This window comes from Mytilus galloprovincialis, chromosome 7 (genome assembly GCF_965363235.1).
Source record: "Mytilus galloprovincialis chromosome 7, xbMytGall1.hap1.1, whole genome shotgun sequence".
Lineage (NCBI taxonomy): Eukaryota > Metazoa > Mollusca > Bivalvia > Mytilida > Mytilidae > Mytilus > Mytilus galloprovincialis.
In genome coordinates this window covers 9,681,864-9,704,325 of record NC_134844.1, presented here as the reverse complement: position 1 = coordinate 9,704,325, position 22,462 = coordinate 9,681,864, and the positions used below count along the sequence as shown (strand labels likewise).

General features: G+C 32.1%; 2 protein-coding genes across 2 annotated transcripts in view; both read right to left on the bottom strand.

Moving 5' to 3' along the window:
- Positions 1–1,747, bottom strand: part of LOC143084116 (uncharacterized) — a 38,295-nt gene extending 36,548 nt beyond the window's left edge. Inside the window, exons 1-4 of the mRNA XM_076260522.1 lie at positions 1,734–1,747; positions 1,197–1,360; positions 711–878; positions 170–379 (exon numbers count right to left, since the gene is read on the bottom strand). Coding sequence (XP_076116637.1) covers positions 170–379; positions 711–878; positions 1,197–1,360; positions 1,734–1,747 — 556 coding nt within the window. The remainder of the gene's footprint in view (positions 1–169; positions 380–710; positions 879–1,196; positions 1,361–1,733) is intronic.
- A 1,219-nt stretch (positions 1,748–2,966) lies between these two features.
- LOC143084115 (uncharacterized) lies at positions 2,967–21,901 on the bottom strand. Its single transcript, XM_076260521.1, has 21 exons — positions 21,779–21,901; positions 20,596–20,769; positions 19,790–19,999; positions 19,386–19,428; positions 18,938–19,098; positions 17,589–17,765; positions 15,860–16,069; positions 15,356–15,398; positions 14,752–14,915; positions 13,857–14,027; positions 13,201–13,459; positions 10,054–10,217; positions 9,638–9,811; positions 9,096–9,305; positions 8,371–8,413; positions 6,538–6,692; positions 6,011–6,184; positions 5,541–5,753; positions 5,103–5,145; positions 4,612–4,772; positions 2,967–3,169 (listed from the first exon to the last, which is right to left on the bottom strand). The coding sequence occupies exons 1-21, from the start codon at positions 21,810–21,812 to the stop codon at positions 2,967–2,969; spliced, it is 3,186 nt and encodes a 1,061-aa protein (XP_076116636.1). The 5' UTR covers positions 21,813–21,901.
- Between the last annotated feature and the right edge of the window lie 561 nt (positions 21,902–22,462).

Below are 22,462 nucleotides of genomic sequence, written 5' to 3'. Positions count from 1 at the left end.
GCTGAAATCAAGCAAACCACAAGCTTCGTCATTATCCTATATGTAAAATTTCTAAATGTACAATGTATTTACTTGTATACCGCAGCGGACATTTAAAGTTAATAAAACAAATAAGATTTTACAAATATATTACATTCTCAATTACATATGTGTTTACACATATTCTTACCCCATTTGTAATCAAATAAATCTATTTCCTGGCTGAGTTTCTCGAGACCAAATTTGAGTTTGTAGTTACAAGTGTCCAGATCTACTCTAGCATTGAATGCCCTCTTCAGGACGTCTACCTCCATACAACAACTAACAGCAGTACAGGAATCTCCTATGCTACATCTGGCTGTGGATGGTAAAATTGGTAATGCCAGATCTTTCTTACAGTCTGAAATATATACAGTTAATAGTTTTATATCTAGCATCAGAGGATTAAAATGGTATCAGTATGTTTAACTGATGTCAGTTTCATTTCAAATAAGCACATAACAATATATCTTGACAAAAGCTTGTATGTAGCCGTTGCAGTAATAAGTCTTTTTGACATTCTGAACGACAATATTACGACTAAATTGCAAAGAAAGTCAAATACCAATTTTAAAGTCTTTGGTTTGTCCTGGCTGTGGTTTGAACCAGTAACCTCCTGCACTCCAAGAAAACATGCTAACTAGAGACCACAGAGGTGGTTTAGGACATTTAAATAATCTACAGATACAAACCTGTTTTCCATCCATCTTTACTGGGTGTATACTCATTCAGATGACATGGTGTATCCAGTAGGTAAGATGATATACCCAGCTGATTAAACAGGTTACTCAGGACAGAGTCAGTTAGTGTTTGTCCTATAGACAGGCCAGCATCAGTTACAAACTTCTGAAGAGAAAATCCTGAAAATAAAAAAAAGTGATAATTTTAAAGGATCTCATATAAACTCCAGTAAGTGCATTTTCTTATAGTTTTATTTTTTACGCTTTCAATTTTATGAAATCAAAATTATAAATTAAATATATTTATTATATGGCTATAAATTTTCTGCTTTATCATTGGCTAAAATTAAAGGAAATCCTTTTTATAACGTTATATTCACCTAAGCAGAAATCATGAATTTTTGGCATTTTGAATGGTATGTTATAAAAGGTTAAAATATTCATATAAGGGATTTAACTATAAGTTAATGCCATGCCAATGAATAAATTTTTCAATACCTGGAACAGAGAATCCTGACTCCCAATCACAGAGTATTTTTGGAACAACAGCATTGTTGAACAGTTCAAAATCGTATAAACAAGATCCAGTGGACTCAAAGCATACACTGATGTTCAGGTTTACACGATACTGTCTCTCAACCTTCAGGTCATCTATCTTATACCTAAAATAATATTACATCTGTGAAATTAAACAATTCAATTTTACTGATTATCATGAAATATTTAAGCATAACCACAATAAAATCTAAATGTTTTACATAGTATATATATTTTTGAGCCATCTCTCAACAAAACTGAACTACTGTTTAAATATTTATTGAGATACTGTTTTTTGTAGATGAAAACTACTTATTTATAGTGTATCTTATAATATCAGTTATGGCCCGTACAAAAGGTGAATATCCAAAATTGTCATCATGAAAAGGTTATATGACTGAGGGCACAGCTCGAAGTGAAATAATTTTTGAGGGTTGAGAATTTTGGATATTCATCACTTCTAAGGTACCACAATTGTTTTTTTTATACTAAACTAACAGTTGGAGGGCCATTTGAACCAAGAAAAAGCACTTACATGACATGTTACCTAATGAATTGTTTATAATAAATGTAAGGTATTATTACATAAATTATGTACTTACGTGACACGTACAGCTCCTTTCAAATTAAAATGATTTGTTGTTCCTATAAAACAAAACTTTTATCCTTAGCTTAATTTATAAAAAAAGTTGGACATTATTGTTCACTTAAAAGATAAGAAAGTTTCATCTTACTTTCGTTTATTTATTATCTGCTGGCTAACATTTGCATATTTTAAAGTTTTCTTACACTTCTTAAAACATTTTGTTCCCTCTGATAAACAGATTTTCAAAAGTTGTGATCCAGACAGACACCAATATTTTCTGATTGGCCAAAAGTTAATTGTTTAATGTCACATGGTCACAAGACCTTCTTTACTATTTCGCTGCGAAATGAAAGCAGGATAGAAGTTACCTTCTCATCAAAATTTTATGAAAGGATTGTTCAACAAGAATTTTCAGTAAATTTTGTGTTTTTTTGTGGATTTCGTTGCAACAGGTGAACAAAAAATTTAAAATTTCAACGATTTACAAACTTATTATACATCTGTATATAATCGTATGATGACTTTGAAAAAACCTCTAAATCTAATATCCACGAAAATGCATGTTTAACTGAATCCACAAATTTTGGTACTCATGAAAATAAAAAAATACAGTATACAGAAATACACCTACCAAATTTATAATCAATCAGACTGACAGGATCCAGTTTCAGTTTCTCAATTCCAACAGTGAACTGGTTGTTACATGTATCCAGATCTATGTAGGCATGTAAGGACCTTCCTAGGAGATCTATGTCTACACAACAGTCGACACCAGTACAGTGTGAGGGTATCAGACAAGTAGCAGGTACCTTCAGGGGTGTCATTGGTACATTCAAAGGGCAGTCTGAAAAAACATAAACTTGCAATATACATAAAAACATCAACACAAATGGCTCAGTGTCATCAATCAACAATAAAAAGTAATTACAAAGGAGAATATATGCTGTTTTTAACACGATAGGGTTAGGTCTGAAAAACAGAAATAAAATATGAATGGTTATGGAGAAATTATCATAGTTGTCTTTCATTCATTTAAACCCAAAAAAGTATTAAAACTTTCCGTTCCATTACAATGACCACAATAAATCATCTAACTACAATTTTTCCATGGCATCATTCAGCATATATATTTTAAAGACATAATATTACTCAAATGTTTTTAGATATAACATGCCTTTCTTCCAGCCATCAACAGCGGGGCTGTATTTAGGACCAGATCTCTGACAGGAGTTTTCCTCCATCAGACTACCTATACCAAGTTGTTCAAACAATTTGGAGGTCATGATCTTAGATAACTGTTGTCCTGATGGCAAGTTTACATTCTGCATCCATGACGTCAGAGAAAAATCTGAAATAAAAAAAAGTTCTAATGTACCCATTTTAATTCAATTCAATTGCATGCAGACTCTTTTTTTTGCATCTTTAGAATATTTATCATAAATGCCATCATACTAATTATTTGTCCCTAGTCATTTACTAATAAAACAGTTATAAATTCATTGTTATATTATAAATCAGCTGGTTTTATCTTTTGAATTGTTTCAAAATTTGTCATACTTTTGTCATACTTATGCCATTTATAGCTTTCTATATGGTATGGGTTTTCTTCATTGTCAAAGGCTGCATGGTGCATGTAATTAATCATATCTCTGTTATTCTATCTTGGGATAGCTAGGTCATTAAAATCACACCACATTTCCTTAACTTTTTGACAGATTGATTTTTGTTGCCTAGCATCCAGTGGCAAATATTTCATGCATGTTTTGAGAGGATTTTTATGAATAAAAAAACATAAACTGATGATAAGTCAAGAATAAATTCAAAATGTTTACAAAATTTCAGATTTTAAAAGGGCACTAGCTACGAGATATATAAAAAATCTAAAGTTTGATTTTTTTTGTTCAATCAATAATGAAAGTGAAAAAGTGAAATAACAATTCGCTTTTTGCAACCAAAAAGGTTCAATTTTGTCAAACTATGCTAGGAATCATTGATAATGAGGTTTTCACTTGTAGGTGAATTAGTTGACCTCTTTAAATCCATATTCATGTGAACTTCAATTTAACCCCTAGCTAGAGATTGACAACGCATGCATTGTACGTGTACTGGTTATTTAAAGAAAAAGAATGTAAACAATGAAAGTGAAACTATGGTAAATCATTTGATTACTAATTCGATGCACATAAAATCATTCTTATACAGTTAAAAGCAATGAGAAACATCTATTTTTAATCTATAAAATAAAATCAAACAGACCTATAAAAATCCAATTGCAAGTGTTGGTTTAATCTATTCATATCTTTATTTATGTTTACATCGCTTGTATGGTCATCTGAGGTCAAACTATAGTTAATTAGATGGTGTCTGGACTAGAATACACACTAAACGAACCTATATTTTATCTACCCCATGCTCTGTAAACTGTTTATTTCAGATTTTTGATAGTGTGGATAAATGTTTTACATGTTATAAATCAAATATGAGAATTTTAGTCAAATCGGTGACCATGAATTTGACAGCTATTGCCCCTTTAACAATTTTGTTCAATATGTCTGTAATAATGGTTTTAAGTGTGCATTGCTCCATTGTGTTGCAGCAACTTAATGGAGCAACTGCTATCTTGTTGATTTTTTTCACCGTGTATCTCCTTTTATGCAAGTGAAAATATTATTCCAAAGTTTAAAACCAAATAGTTTTAAAAGCCACTGTAATTCTGAAATATATAATATGTGTGATATTAAATGCAACAGTGACCTTATTTCAAAATTACAACCTCAAAAATTAGTATACCTTTTATTGCAAATCCACTGTTCCAGTCACATGGTATCTGAGGAAGGGGTGTGTCCTGTAACAAGACCCAATCAAACATGCTGTTCCCAGGGTCAATTCTAACACTGATATTGAGGCTGACTTTAAATATGTTTTTGTTGTCTCTGTTGTCAATGCTGTAACTGTTGGCAAAATAAAATAATTATTAAAACACACAACAGATATCGTCCACTTGTTCAGTTATTTTTTTATAAACAATCATAAAAAGTGCTCAATGGATTGAAGAAAGCCAAGTTAATTATCTCTGCAAAATAAGTGTATGCTCAATATCATAATTTCCAATTCAAGTACACAGAAATATGAATCCCAAAGGCACATAAATAATATAACAAAGAAAATAGAAAGTAAAGCTTTTATGATAATAAAATCTTCATTCAAAAGTTATGAAATGGAAGTCAATGTCAGTGTTCTTCACATTTTGTTAAAGAAAATTATAAAATAAATGTACATACTCCATTACAACTGTATCCATTAGTTTGTAACTGTCCTTTACACCTGTATAAAATTCAATGCATACATGGCATGTCAAACTTTTTTAATATTTAAACTCTAAGATTTCAAGTATTTTAAAACAAGATTTGAAAATAAAACTTGCTATATCATCATTACCTATAATAAATGGACAATGTGTCTATTGCCCACTTGCAAATATACATGAGTCAGCTTCCAAATAAAGAATTCACAGATTAAGACCATTTTATGAATACAAGTATAATGTATAAGTTTCATAACATTTGGAAGACAGACTAAAGTAAGAGAAAGAAAATGAATAATAAACCAATTTTCATGTTTATAACGGGACATAACTCATAAACCATTAATTATTAAGCTTGTTGTAAATTAACTCTTGTTTGCAAAAAAATTTTTTCAGAATTAAAAGAGTAGCTTACCCCATGTGTAATCCAAAACAGACAGATCCATTTTGAGTTTTTCTACACCAAGAGTTATCTTCCTTGAACACATATCAATATCTAACATAACGTGGAATGATCTCTTGAGGAAATCAACATAAATACAACAGTCAACAGCGGTACAACTTGATTGGAGTGTACATTGCAATGGTCCTGATATAGCTGGTAGGTCCAATTTGCCTGATGGACAATCTGAAATACAGAAAGTCAATAGATAACTCTCAGACGTTTTAGCTGTCTTATAATTATTGCAAAAATATTGCATTAAGTAAAACTTGCATTATAAATTTTGATGACATTTTTTGCAGCATTTCCTATTATCAAAACAATTAGTCTTGATTTATGTTTTGATCAACAGTATCAATAATTATTTGGCACAATATAAAGAGTAATTGAATTAATCAGATCACAATCCAAGTAATCACAAAGTATCACTAGAATTTACTAACCATTTTTCCACCCATTTTTAGAAGGACTATAGGTTGAGCTATGTCTATCACACTGTGGACTTTCTAAGTATTCTGTAACACCTATCCTCTCTAACACCTGGGAAATCACATTGTTAGATAATTGGTTGGATAGTGAGAGACCCTTCTCCTTCAAGAAATCTGTCACTGAAATTCCTGTAATATAACAATGTACAATGTTAAAATTTGTTTACATTTATGATGAGAAATTTAATATATTCTTTTATAATGTATCATTCAGTTGTCTTCCTTTCAAACCATCGTCCCACCAAACTTCCAATATGTCTAACACAATTGCCAATGAAGAGTTGTTTTGAATTTTCAATAAAGACAATAGATAAGATTTAAATTTATTCAAGTTTTGAAAAACAAAATTGCAAAACATAAAAAGTAATTTTTACCTTGCTGTCTATTCATTTGGAACATATGAGTTTGAATGTTCTCTGGTATCTTGAACCAATCACGACTTTTAAATAAGAAAATGAGTGACAACTGAAATGTTTGCTTACCTGAGAAATCAACATTCCAGTCACATCCAATCTTTGGCAGGTACATTTCATTAAATATTTCCACATTGATGTCACATGACCCTGGCTCTAGACAAACACTGAGGTTCATGTTGACCATGTATTTCTTCTCATCAAACAGGTCATATACAGAATAACTAAAAAAAATTTTAAAGGATATTACAAACCATTTCTTATGTTAAGTATAATCATACTTTTCAAATTCCCCTTTATATTAATTTGTCAAAAGTCAAACAAATTTTCTTTTTGACCTTTGTCCTGAGTTTAAAAGTTTCAAAAGTCAATAAATATATATATGAGCTATTAGATCATTCAAAACAATTTAAATGAGTGCCAGTACCAAGTCAGATTCCTGTTATTCAGAGGTGTCAGTACCAAGTCAGGTTCCTGTTATTCAGAAGTGTCAGTACCAAGTCAGGTTCCTGTTATTCAAAGGTGTCAGTACCAAGTCAGGTTCCTGTTATTCAGAGGTGTCAGTACCAAGTCAGGTTCCTGTTATTCAGAAGTGTCAGTACCAAGTCAGGTATCTGTTATTCAGAGGTGTCAGTACCAAGTCAGGTTCCTGTTATTCAGATGTGCCAGTACCAAGTCAGGTTCCTGTTATTCAGATGTGCCAATACCAAGTCAGGTTCCTGTTATTCAGATGTGCCAGTACCAATTCAGGTTCCTGTTATTCAGATGTGCCAGTACCAAGTCAGGTTCCTGTTATTCAGAGGTGTCAGTACCAAGTCAGGTTCCTGTTATTCAGATGTGCCAGTACCAAGTCAGGTTCCTGTTATTCAGAGGTGTCAGTACCAAGTCAGGTTCCTGTTATTCAGATGTGCCAGTACCAAGTCAGGTTCCTGTTATTCAGAGGTGCCAGTACCAAGTCAGGTTCCTGTTATTCAGAAGTGTCAGTACCAAGTCAGGTTCCTGTTATTCAGGTGTCAGTACTAAGTCAGGTTCCTGTTATTCAGAGGTGACAGTACCAAGTCAGGTTCCTGTTATTCAGAAGTGTCAGTACCAAGTCAGGTTCCTGTTATTCAGAGGTGTCAGTACCAAGTCAGGTTCCTGTTATTCAGATGTGCCAGTACCAAGTCAGGTTCCTGTTATTCAGAGGTGCCAGTACCAAGTCAGGTTCCTGTTATTCAGAGGTGCCAGTACCAAGTCAGATTCCTGTTATTCAGAGGTGTCAGTACCAAGTCAGGTTCCTGTTATTCAGAAGTGTCAGTACCAAGTCAGGTTCCTGTTATTCAGAGGTGTCAGTACCAAGTCAGGTTCCTGTTATTCAGAGGTGCCAGTACCAAGTCAGGTTCCTGTTATTCAGAGGTGCCAGTACCAAGTCAGGTTCCTGTTATTCAGAAGTGTCAGTACCAAGTCAGGTTCCTGTTATTCAGAGGTGTCAGTACCAAGTCAGGTTCCTGTTATTCAGAGGTGTCAGTACCAAGTCAGGTTCCTGTTATTCAGAGGTCATTTGTTGCTGAATATCATATTTACCATTTCGTTTAATGATTTATATCAGGCCATAAGTTTTCTAATTTGAATTGTTGTACAGTTGTCATTTCAGGGTCTTTTAATTTATTGCTGTCTACGCAGTAGTGGGTTTAGCTCATTGTTAAAGACCATATAGTGACCTTTAGTTGTTCTGTGTTAGTTGGACTCTGAAGGAGACTTGTCTCATTGGCATTCATATTATATTTCTTATTTTTATATTCTTAAGCCATTCAGATCACCTTTGACTAATTGATATGTAACTGTAACTTACTTTGCTGCGTGTTATACATAACAGAAAAAAGATTTAAATGTTTGAGATCATTTTATGGATTACAAACTTACTCGACTGTAATAATACTGGCTAGTTTGGCATGTTGTACAGCACCTAATAGGTTATATAAATTAAAAAATATACTTATGCATTCATTTATTTTCACATTTACGAGTTTTAAAGAGTTTTACAAATTTATATTTGAACCATATAGGAGGAATATTTAACAGAAATGTTTTAATTGATTGAATGCTGGTTGCTTAAAATACATTGTCAAATATGTCATGCATGTTCATGACGAAAAAAACATTTCAATCTACTGGAGAATTGTTCAAAGTTAAAAAATTGCCATGGATTTTAAATTTGAAAATTTACATATAGGTTGTGCACAAATATCAGAATAAATAGTATGACAGAGTGATATAATCAGTGTTTTCTAATGTTTTATACTCATGAAATGAACATACATTTTGGCTAAGATAATACTATTATAAAAACTCTTAAATCAATTTAATATTGAATACTGTAAATTCAGAAATTATTGCGTGCATTTTTTATTGTGATTTTATAATTTTAGACTTAAATGTGATTTTAATTTTTACGATTTTGAGAATAATCTTGTTTAATTCGTATAGAATATTTCAAAATGTGAGTTTATATTATTGTGTTTACAACTCTGTCGCATTTTTCCCAATAATAAAAACCTCGCAATAATTTCTGAATTTACAGTATATAGCTGTTTCACAACAACTTAAGATTAATAGTTTACAGCAATATGAAGTAGATAAATGCCTACCAAATTCAAAGTTGAGGTATGAGACATCTATTCCAAACTTTTCAATTCCAAGCTTGATTCTGTTAGAACAGGCATCCAGGAAGATGTAGGCATGGAAGGATCTACCAATGGGTTTCACCTCCACACAGCATTCCACACCAGTACAATAGTCTGGGATGTGACATGTTAACGGTCCGGTCAGGGCTGGCAAAGGTAAATCTACTGGACAGGCTGAAAAAAAGATAACAGTATATTTAAATTAACTATACCATTTGTACTTGTCATTGCCCATGTCTACCTTTTTTTCCCCGATCATAACATAAAGCTGACATGATTCAATGTACATGTACAAATGTAAATTGTGAAAATCAACACTTTTGCAGTTTGTGATTGAAAGGTTATTACATTTACAAAGCAGCAATGGATAGACAAACAAAAGAACAAATACAACAATAATTGATACGACATAATTAGCAAGTTTTTATTTCTTACCAAGTTCCAAAATTTGCCTATTGAAAGAAAAATATCTATCCAGGCTGATGATATGTTATACATGCACTTACTCTTATTCCATCCATTCACTGCTGGACTGTAAGGGGACATCATCCGGTCACATGGTTTGTCCTCTAAGAATTGGGATATCCCTGAATTTTCCAATAGCAGGTCAACAGCATAGCCAGGTATTTGACCCAGTATATTCAACCCTACACTCTGAGTGAAATTTTTCAGGGAAATGTCTAAAACAGAATAAAAAATTATTTACGAAATCTTGAATACAAAAAAGAATCAATGAATTGAAAACTATAAGGTGTGTGAATCTGACAAAAAATGATGTTTCAAGCTTAAGTATGCCAGACATTGTCAAAGTTATGCTAGGAGTATACCGATAATAAACAAATCTTTTAAAAGTTGACCTTGAAATTATACATAAACAAAAGAACAAAAAAAATTTAACAAAAAAGAACCGTAGCATTTTTACCTGGGAAAGAGAATCCACTCTCTAAGTTACATAATGGTTTAGGTAGTCTAATTTCTTCTAAGATTGGAATTGTTAATGCACAAGGTTTATTAGCTTCAAAACATACACTGATATCAACACTAACAAGGAACTGTTTCTCTCCCTTTAAATCATCGATGGAATATCTGAAAATCATTGAATTAATAATTAGTTGATAAAATAGTTATGATTCACCATAAAAATAGAAAGGTGATAAGCTGCTTGGAATCATCAATTTGATGTCAAGTAAATATGTATAAACTTTTTATTCAATTTCACTTTAAAAATATATCCGTCTATTTTTATTATTTTTTTCATCCAGTTGCTGTTCTATTGACTTATACCAAAATAAATACAGATGTCCTTTTGTTATTTTTGTCATTTGGTAATGTGGTCTACTTGATAATTACATCCCAAATATCCTTTTATTCATATTTTAAAGAGGAATTCAAAGAACAGTCTCTTCAAAAAATATATAACTGTCAAGTTTTACATCATATAACAATAAACAAGCAAAGCGCTGTAAGGACTGTAGGCAGTTAAATAAAAACCAAGGCAAACATAATTATGAAAACTGTGGCAATGTTGTTTCAACTTTTTTTTTAAAGATTTAAAAGAACAAACATTAAACATTTATACATAATTGTGCATTTATGTTCATTTAATGAATTAAAGATTAAGGCAAATAACTCATATTTTATCAAGGTTTTCAATAGCAACGCATATGACCATGAATGGTCATGAGTCTTTCATGAGTCAGCAGTGGTATAAATTTGCAATGATTGCAGTTCTTCTAGTTGATTGTAATTGTTTGTAATAGTTGACTGTTAGTAGTTCAAGTTGACTTTAGTACGAGCTTGTAAAAGTATGAATGGACTTGCTTCACTGGAAAGAAAACCGAGTTTGTGTTTTACAGTACAAAAGTTATGAAACACAAATCAGACAAATGTTTACTACTACAGGGATCGATGGTGAGGTCTGACTGACCTGTCCATAGTAAATTTAAATGTCTCCCACCTTCACCCCAAGTCCATGATGTCTAAGTTTGGAATAAAATGACAGGTGTTAGGGTCTAGCAAAGTGATATGCATATGTGTCGCCTATGAGATTGACCTTGTATGTCATTCAATCTTTTTGGAATGATAAACAGGAATGAATATGGTTTAGGCGTTGTTATCTATAAAATCTTTTACAAGTTCTCAAAACACACGCAAGAGGGTGTGGGGTGACCCTAGGGACTACCCCTATTTTTTCATTTGATTTTTTATATTGTCCCATACATGAATATATATGGTTTATGGGTGGGTATCCCGACCGTTATCAAGTTTTCAAACAGGAGGGGTGGGGGACCCCAGTGACTTCCCCTATATTTCATTTGATTTGTTATATTGTACAATACATGAATATATATTGTTTAGGGGTGGGGATCTTGACCGTTACCAAGTTTTGGTCATTTTGGTTTCTTGTGGTTAGTTGTTTTCTAATTGGCAATCATACCACATCTTTTTTTTATATAAGAAACTTCCATCTATTTTAACTGACCTATCAAAATTGAGAAGAAGAAAAATACCCCTTGAAATCATGTTTAACTTGAAAAGCATTTAACATGCATTACCAACATTTCTCTAATTCTACGGAAATTTATCCCTTTCCGAACCCATTGTATAAAAAAAATTAATCAACGTGTGGTTGCTGGTGATCTCAAAAGATCATTGGATGATTTTAAGGGTCATGACCTTTTTAGCCAACTGGATGAATCAAAATATGCCAACAGGTGTTGATGAAATTGACAACTTCGTGCAATGTGAAAGGCACTCCAAGGGGATTTTCGGTTAACAAAAAAAGGAAAATGTATTGTTTAATCATTAGAGAAACAGATTCTTACATAGTAACTCGTGGATTATCGGATTTATCCAATCTCGAGGCGGCTTGGACTTTAAAATTGATAATTTAACTATCTCGATTGGATAAATCTGATAATCCACTGGTATCAATGTAAGAATCTATATTTATCACTGATAAAAAAAAATTATACTGTTACCAGGAACATATATATTGTTAGATAAACTGTTCCCAGCTGACCCTGTCACTTGTATTGGATTTTGACATTAAAATTGGTGTACAAAATATTTCCTGCTTTTTCTTTCTTTTACACAATTTTGGTTTTCAATTCTGGTCTTTATATTTATTTACCATACATAGCTGGATTTTGTCACCTGTCTGGATTTTTTTAGCTGGTAGCCCAAAAACCCGGGATTACCGTTATCCGCTTCCGGAATCGGATCCGATATTGTAATCTCGCGGCAGCCATTTTATTTACAATGTTGTTTTGACAGAAAGTGAGATACGATTTTATTTGGATTTACTCATTATTTATAGGCGATTTCCTTTTTAAAGCTAGCGGTTGAACAAATTGAACATCGCTTTCATGAATAGTAATGATGCAAATAAGTTTGAGGTCATTTTTTAAGAAACTTAGGTAAAAATGTTTACAAAGTTATTTTTTTTTATTTTCTTTCAAGGTCCGTCGGGCGTAGCTAGTAATTAAGTAGAAAGTCCGACTGCAAAAGTGGAAGGTCACAGACTTCGGACAACCGCTAATTTGAACCCCTGCGTCCAAATTAAAAAGATACGAAAATTTCGTCTTCTAATTCAAAATTGCCGCCAACAGCGTGATCAGTTGAACTTATACTGACGTATATATTGACGACAAACAATATTCCTATGAGTTTTGTAATTTGGGACATCTTAACTACTTGTCTTAAGAGATTTTCGGCGATTAAATATTTCATACATTTGTTCTTTGACATCTTAGCCAAAAGCTCAGGGGATAATAAACTACATAAGGATTCCTAATGTGCTCTACTTCCTATGTGCAACTTCAAAACTTTTGGGAAAATCGACGATCATTTAAGGTTTTTCTGGTCATATTTTTTGTAATCCAGAATGAAAAGTTTGAAAAAACTGTTCAATAAGTTATAAATAATATAGTAGCCAGCTAGATGATAACAATGGCAAGTATTTCAGCATTTATTGGGTAGCACACAAATCCAGGGTGCTCGCATAAGGCAGCTTAAATGCCTAAAAATATACCATTATTTATTCTAGGTATCCATATTTAATACTAACCCAACTCTAAACACATTCATTAAGTTGAAGCTTTCTTTCTTCCCAAATTCATAATTCAGCAGTGACTGGTTGAATGTAAGCTTTTCTATTCCAGCTGCAAATTTGTAGTTACAGGCATCCAGTATAACAAAAACATCAATAGATTTACCAATCTCCTTAATCTCAACACAACACTGGATCCCTGTACAGGTGTCAGTCAATTGACAAGTAAGGGGACCAGATAATGTTGGCAGTCTGTATGGTAGGTTCAATTTACATTCTGTAAAGTAGGAATGTAGATAAAAGTAGTTAAAATGAGTGAAAATTGAAACAAAACAAAAATGGCCATTCCCTCTCTCCCCAAACAAATGCTAAACCCTGGGCTCATTTTATGCCAATATTTCTAATATAAAATTCTTAGTCTTAAAAATTTCCCTATTTTTTACTATTAAGTACTATAACTTCAAAGTGAAAATTCAGTCAAAAGATATCATAATTGATCTCTTTGGAAAAAAATCTTGAATATTAATCAAAGAATCTTTGAAAGGGTACATAAAATTGTTTTTTGAATCAAGCTCAAGATTTAAAAAAAATAATAAATTAGTAGTTATTTCTATAAATTCAAAGATAGAGACTAATGTAAATGCATAGCACATTGTTGTGACTTTATATCGTACCATTATTCCAGCCATCAGATTGTGCTGAACTAAAGGGAGGTAGCTGTCTGTTACAGGGCATGTCCTTTAAGTAGGGCGTTATTCCTAAAGCCTCCATCAGCTGATCTAGTAGTAATCCTTGAACACTTCCTATGATGTTATTCTCTGCTAGGAATTTGTCCAGTGAAAATTCTACAAAAAAATGAAAACTTTAAAGAATCCATCTGACCTGTATGATGCTGGAACTATATGTTCTGCAAAATTAGTTCATTCAGTGTATTGATTTACTTCTTGGAAAGAGGTTGAAACAAGAATGTGTCCCCAGGAGACGGATGCCCCACTCACTTTCTATGTTCAGTGAACCCTGAATTTGGGCTAAAAACTCTAATTTGGCATTAAATTATAAAGATCATATCATAGGGAACATGTGTACTAATTTTCAAGTTATTAGACTTCATCAAAAACTACCTTGACCAAAAACTTTAACCTGAAGCAGGACAGCCTAATGAATGAACGAACATGTGGATGGATACACGGATGATGCACAGACCAGACAACAAAATGCCCCTCTACTAGCATAGGTGGGGCATAAAAACATCTCTATTTAAACAAAATAATACTTTTAGTTAAGAATCGTAACTGAATATGTATATAGACCATTATAAGAATAGAAACCTGAGACTCTGTTCACAAAGAAACCTTATAAGAAGAAATACTTTACAGTCATTTATGAATGGACAATTTCAGCGAACATTTCTGCACATACTGAAAGGAAGCATAACAAGAACACTTAGATATTCTTAATAAAACTTTACATTGAAAGATTGTTAATTATACCAGATTTAGTGCTATTTCTTAATTATTCAAGAATAGAAGGCTTCATACTTTGAACACCTGACAATATCTATCAACATACCTGGTATTTTGAAGCCACCAGACCAATCACATCCTAGTTTAGGTAGTTTGGTGTTTTGGAAGATTGGTACAGAAACCAGACAAGCTCCATCATGTTCCAAACAAACACTCATATTCATATTTAACATGTACTTCTTCTCAGCATTCAAATCATGAATTGTAAATCTGGAAGGATATTTTTGTTAAAATTGAGGAAAGCCACACAGTTACAAAGTCAGACAACCATGATTAATTTAAATGGTACAAATAATTAAACTAGGTAAATATTATTCCTTATTAAAATATTTGCTAAAATTCATAGAATATTTGGTGATTGTTAACTGATTTTTTTTGTAAATCAAATGAATTGTTAGCTGCAGTTAGAAAATCTGAAACTGTGAATAAAGAAACACAATGAATCCACCACAATTCCAAAATGCATTTGTAACAAACAGAAAAACTTTATTTTTATAACTGGACGTGATGTGAATCAGCAGAATATCTTGACAGCATCATTGAATTGATACCATGTAATTTTTAACATAAAAAAGTTCAATAATTTCTTAGAAAAGAACATTTTCAAAATTTAAAAATGAACACATACTCAAAATACTTAACATGCTTACCCTAAACGTATAACATTTAGCAATGAGAAAACCTCTTTTTTACCTGAAAATAATGGAAATTTTAAACAGCATTACAAAATCACAAAAAAACTGAATTCAGAGGAAAATTCAAAATGGAAAGTCCCTAATCAAATGGCAAAATCAAATGAAAAAACACATCAAACGAACGGACAACAACTGCCATATTCCTGACTTGGTACAGGCATTTTCAAATGTTGAAAATGGTTGATTGAACCCTGGTTTTATAGCGCTAAACCTCTCACTTTTATGACAGTGGCATCAAATTCCATAAATGTCTCCATTTATGAAAATTATATAATTTTAATTTGTCCTAAACATTTAAGGAAATCAGAGGAAAAATTGCTATTAAGTGATAATTTCAGTGACAAATGCCATTGGAATATAAAAAATAAGTATCAGACTAAAAGAATAAATAATTGAGCTCAAAACGAAAGTAACAGATAAGATTAAAATTAAAATTGAAAATAAAAATAATATAAATACCCCATTCATAGTTGGAAAGTGAGATATTGAAGCTCCTTTTCTCTATACCAACACTAAGTTTCCAGTTACAGGCATCCATTAGTGCATATGTACTGAAGGATTTTCCAATCTTTCCAACTTCTATACAACAGCTTATTCCTGTACAGTAATCTGGGATGTAACAACTTACAGAGCTGTGGATCTTAGGAAGGGTCATATTCAGGGGACAGTCTGCAAAAATAGTTATAAAACTCAGTCACTTTCTATTGAATATTCAATGTTGATTTGAATGAAAAATAATCTTTGCATGAAGTTATTTTTCTTTCCTGGAGAATATTTAATAAACAAAGTTAACCCCTAAAAACAAGTTTCTATCAACAATTAACAAATATACTCACCAAAAGATATTTGCAAAAGTAATTTACAATTTTCTTTAAACTAATCATCTTTTTACTGGTAACAAAAACTCAATCTTTTTTATTCAAAAACTAATTGTTTTATGAACAAATTAGGCCGTGTTCACACCAAACGCAGTGTACAGGGTTACATTTTGTTTAATGTAATCTGCACTAGTTTCACATTAAATTTGTGCACATCTATACACCTTGTTTAGCTACCTGTACATAATATTTGTAAACTATATGTCATTTAAATGTTCATTACGTAGAACCGAATTCAAATTATTGAACAACTTTTCTAGCAGTTAGGGAACGACCATTTGACTTTAAAAAAAAAAGGGGGGAGTGGGTTTTTCCACAAATTGAGTAAAAAAATCGGGTTATTCAGATGATTAGAATGAAAAAATATAAAAATATTCTGAATCCAAAGTTTCCCAATACATTACAGTGTTACATATTGAATTGGTACCATAAAAAAAAAAAATTATAAACTTTCGCGCGCAAAAAAAAAAATCTGACTCAAAATGTAGGCTCCCCATCAGCGTGCTTACAGACGAAAAAAAAAAGAAAAAAATTGCGATACTATTAAAGGATCACTACATTTCTATCTTTTCTGTTTGTTTAAAATGGTATTTTTTTTCTCCAAGAAGTACATGTATTTGGCAAAGGGAGTGGATAATCTTTTTTTTGTTATTTCAAATTGTATTTTAACGGATCTGAGATACTACATAAACAAACAATTAACCTCACCCTTTTTCAGTAATGCATTTATGAGTGAATCGTTGTTTGAGTATAAAGACCAGTGGCAAATATTTCTGTCAGTGTGTACGTCCAATCGATTCGGGAGGACCTTTTCAAATGAATTATGTGTTCGGCAATGATGATGGATTTAAGTCTTGGATTAAGGCTATGTAAAGTGTTTTTATAACAAATACATATATTAAGTTTAGACAAATATTTCTGTGAAGAACTTTTTTAATAAGTGTTATAAGTATCAATTTTATATAAAAATTGTTTCATTTTTAAATATACATGGGAAAATTAAAGTTCAGAATGCCTAGTTTTGTGTACACTAAACCTACACAAGGCCTACATCTACTATCTACTGCATGTAGACAAAACATGATTTAAACTACATGTAAACATTGAGTTTTATCAATGGGAAGGTAATTGTGTTTTGTTTATGTGCGAGTTACACTAACACAACACCGAGTCTAGGTCTATGTGAACATGGCCTTAGACATGTATATTTCATTTTACAATGCATACTAAATTCAATGTCATTAGATTTCTAAAAATCAACAGCTCAAACAACGATATATATCGGCTAAAAGCTAACATATAGTCATTACCTTGAGAATTCCAGCCATCAACAGCTCCAGCAAATACCCCTGTATATCTATCACATTGTTCCTCATTCATAAAGGGAGATAATCCTAGTTCATCTAGCAATCTGTTAGACAGTGCTGTAGACAAACTCTGACCTAACTGTAATCCTTTGTCTTTCATCCATTCAGACAGTGACACATCTAATAACAAATAAAACATATAAAACTTGGTCCTCTTCATATATAAGTTTTAACATCTTTAATGGCAGATATATAGTAAATAAAGAAAGATGTTCTAATGAGGAGATTATTTAAAGGGGAGAGATCTGTTTGCGCCAAAAATGCGTCCTTTTGCGCCACAACATTTTTTCTCCAATGCTATGTTTGCGCCACCTGTTTTGAAAATTGCATGGTATCATTTGCGCCAAAAATAAAACATACGATTGCGCCAGTTAGAAGAAAAATGACTTCCCTCCTCCTTTATTCGGACTTGGAACCAGCAGTTAACACGGCAACTGATTGTTTCTCTTTCTGAAACATACTTTCTTCTTACTGCTGTTGCATGTTTTTTTTTCTAAATTTAATGTATGTTGTTGCCAAAACAGTTCATAATAATTCTGGTGGAATGCTTCTGCTCCATTACTGCTACGTCTTGTGGTAGATAGTTTCAGCCCATATGGATGGTGGGAACAAAGCACTGTGTCAATATATGTGGATAACATATAATCAGCAAAAGCATCTTTTTTCTTATCTTTTAGTATATCTTGTAATAAATATTCAGCAAAGCAATAAGTTTTTTTTGGCTGTCTGAACATGGACTGTCTATTTCATTTCAAGTCACTTCATTTCTCTCCAGATGCTCATCTTCATATCTCCGAACATATGACACGTTTTGAGCCAAAAATAAAAATAACTATTAATCATTAATATTTATTGTAGATATGTGTACAGGTAAATTGGCGCAAATGAGTTCCGAATATTGGCGCAATTGATACATTTTGGAAAACAAAATTTGGCGCAAATGATACCCCTTAAAAACAGTAATTGGCGCAAAAGGACTGCTGCCATTTAAAGAAAGGTATTGCATACTTTTATAACAATGAGTGTAATTATTTTTAATTTATCTTCAGTTTTTTATCCACCCAACTTATTTAGCCTGAGATGATAATTCATTTGCAATCAATGCAACAGTTTCAGTGTTCTTTCACTACAGCCATTTATTCCCTTGTTTTAGCAACAATTTTAATCAACTTTAACTTAGCCTTGCCTAAAACTTAACCTGAAATACAAAGTTCTTCAATGGAAATGAAAGTGTTAAATTCTTCATGCTAAAGCATACTTTTTGCATTTCAAAAGGTCAATATCAAATATACCTGTTATACTGAAGTTCATATTCATATCACAGAATGGTTGTGGTATTAACTGTTTGGTAAACAATGGAAGCTTGGTAGCACATTTATCCTTCTCAAGACAAATGCTGAACTCCAAATCCACAATGAACTTCTTTTGTTCTGACAACTTGTTGATTTTGTATCTACAAGTTGATAAAATAAAATTTAAACAATGGAAGTCCTTTCAAATAGATTGGAGAAAAATTTCTGTTCATTAGTTGGATCTTTGATACAATTATGGAAATTCAAGAATGACTATGCCGTATGGGCTTTGCTCATTGGTGAAGCCACTTAAAGGCCCTATGTTGATCTGCTGAAAAATACAAAACATTCACATTTGATCAGCAATCTAGAATATTTTGTTATGAAATAAGATACCAAAATATATATATACAGGACACAAATTTATGTTTTAAGACTGATCACTTACTTGATCCTAATAACTTCCTGTAATCTTTCTTCTTTTTCTTCACCTAAAGGGCAAATACCATTGAGTATTTAATGGTCATGTATATCTCATCACATTACATTTGTTAATTTCAATATACAAAGAGATTAAATTTAGTATAAAGTATATTAGAACAATATACACCTTGTTGCTATTTGTTGACAATTAATGGACATCAAAGATGTTCTCATAAAATTTGAAGTCATAAAAGAAATGTCAATAGCTCAACTGTTGCAGATTCTGAAAAGTGTCAAGATTTATTACATTTGATGAAAATCTGATTGCTGAAAATGATAGTCAGTAATATCATTCCAGAATAAAGTATCTTTACCTCATGTATAAATGTAACAAAAAAACACAAGCAATATACCTTGCACAGTACTCACCCCAGTTATAATGGAAGAAAGGTAACTCAAAGGTAAATTTCTCTATCCCTCCTTTGATGACATAATTACAGGTATCAATATACAGGTAAATATTGAGTGACAGATCCAGGTAGTCAAAGTGATAACAACAGTCTATGCCTGTACAGTAGTCTGGGACGTAACATGTTAAAGCTGAGGGTAAATCGGGTAATGATAAAGGCTTGGGACATTCTACAAATAAAATCATAATGAATTATAGGCATAACATAGCTTGTTGTTCGGTGTGAGCCAAGGCTCCGTGTTGTAGGCTGTACATTGACCTTTTATGGTTTACTTTTATAAATTGCTATTTGGATGGAGAGTTGTCTCATTGGCACTCACACCACTTCTTCCTATAATTATAAACACAAAATGAAAATTTAAGCCTGAAATGAAATAACATAGAACACACTGCTTTAATACACCAATGATTGTTGTTCTGTAGTGAAACAACAACAAAACATTCAATGATCAAATTTTCTCCAACTAAAATTTTTGCAAAAACATTCAAAACAAATCAATGTAAATAAGACAGCTGTTTATTTTAAAGAACACATTTTTCTCATTTGAACTGTTTTGCATTTGTCATTTTAAAGCCTTTTATAGCTGACTATGCGGTATGGGTTTTGCGCACTGTTGAAGGCTGTACGGTTACCAATATATGTTAATTTCTGTGTCATCTGGTCACTTATGGAGAGTTATCTCCTTGGCAATCATGCCACATCTTCTTATTTTCATGTCAGTATGTATTCCCAGATACAAGTACTGACTGTCCCCTACATACATACCACTTTTCCATCCCTTTAATGCGGGAGAATATATCTCTGAATGAGGGTCACATGAGGGTTTCTTTAACATGACATCAAGCCCTAGCTGCTGTAACAGTATCTTGACAAATGTCCCCTCTAACTGCCCTGCTATCTCTGCTCCAACCTGACTTGCCCAATCAGTCAAAGAAAAGTCTGCAAAAATCAAATAAACAACAAGTTACAATTTATGGAATCACAGGCATATAAGTAATTTCAAGTATTCATAGATTTGTATGTTGCTTTGTAAGCAGGTATCAACAGAACCCACGTCATTTAATATCTGTAAAAGAAGTACATGTTGCAGCCAAATTATGATTACAGTGCATTTTGGCCTATCAATAACATCTAAAAATTTGAATTCATCAGTTAATATATGTGGCAAAACATGTGGAATTGCAAAGCCTTTTTTGTCATGTTTTGTTGCCTTGGCCTTTCGATGGCTTCAAAAATCAATGAATAATCAGAAAACCCTGATTTTAAGTCCTAAAATGAGCTTTCTGATATTTCAATAAAAAGCTTGTAGAAATTACTAATTCAGAAAAAAATTCAAGAGCGCAACAAAATAAATTCTGAAAAACAATGTCCACAGTCTCAAAAGCTGCCCTATTCCCATTTGCATCTGATACGTATATAAAGACTGACAAAATATACAGAACTTATAGCATGATTTGTAAGTAAGAAGTATCTTATGCTTCGTTCACACTGACATTTAATTCCAATTAAATTTGAATCGAATGCGAATTGAATTCGCTAATTGCGTTCACACACTCTTCTTTTTTAATTCCAATTGATTCGAATTACCCAATTTGAATTAGAAATACGTTTTTGTTAATAAGAATTAAAAGTTAACGTCGTTTGGACAGTTAAGCGAATTTGATGCGCATTGTCATTCGAATTAGAATTGACATTAGGACGTAAAACGTTTTGAATGCGATTTAAACTAATTCGAAATTAGTTAATGTGAATCGAATTTGAATTATGTGTGAACTCAGCATAAGTATTGCAGCTTTAAATTTCTTTTATCTTGATATATTTCATGTGATTTTGTAAAGTAAATGTCCAACATCTTGTTTTGGTATATGTCATTTTTTCTTCTCCTTTTTCAATTGTTAATTGAGCTAGACACTACTTCTTAAAAGTAACATTTGTTGATAGTTCTTACTTTTGAGACTCATGGTGGCCTCCATGTCACACATTGGCTGAGGTACTTCCGTTCCCTGGAATATTGCTTCATCAACTTCACATGGCTTCCCTTCTTCCAGACATGTTTTAACATTTAAATCTATCACAAACTTTTTCTGTTCTGGAGGTTTTTTAATAGTAAACCTGAAATAAATAATACAACAAAATAATATGATTTTCAGCAGGTTGGAACCAATCGTCCTGTAAATGAAACCTTATTTTCATCTCATTTGTTCCTAATTTCTTTGGAGTGAAATATATCACTTATTATTATCTTAAAATCAGTCAGACTTTTTTTCATAAAAAAAACCATTGAAGGTATTCAAAAGATTTTGTGCTTGTTTTGTTGTTTGCTTTGGTTTCACTACTGGAACTCATTTTCAAAGAATTGTAGCTCTATACAACTGAAATACTTACTCAAGCTGTATTACTCCATCTGCTAGAGAAATCTTCTCCTTCTTCCCTAAAATATAAGAACATTACAATGTCTTAAAGTCTATTACTTTTTGATAATTACTCAATGTAGAATACTTAGACTATGTGGTATAATTGCCAATGGAACAACCTTCCACCAGAGACCAAATGACATAGATGTTAGCTTTTTCAGGTCAAGATATTGCCTCCAATATCAATCATATTTTGTAAAAATCTATTGAGGTCATTA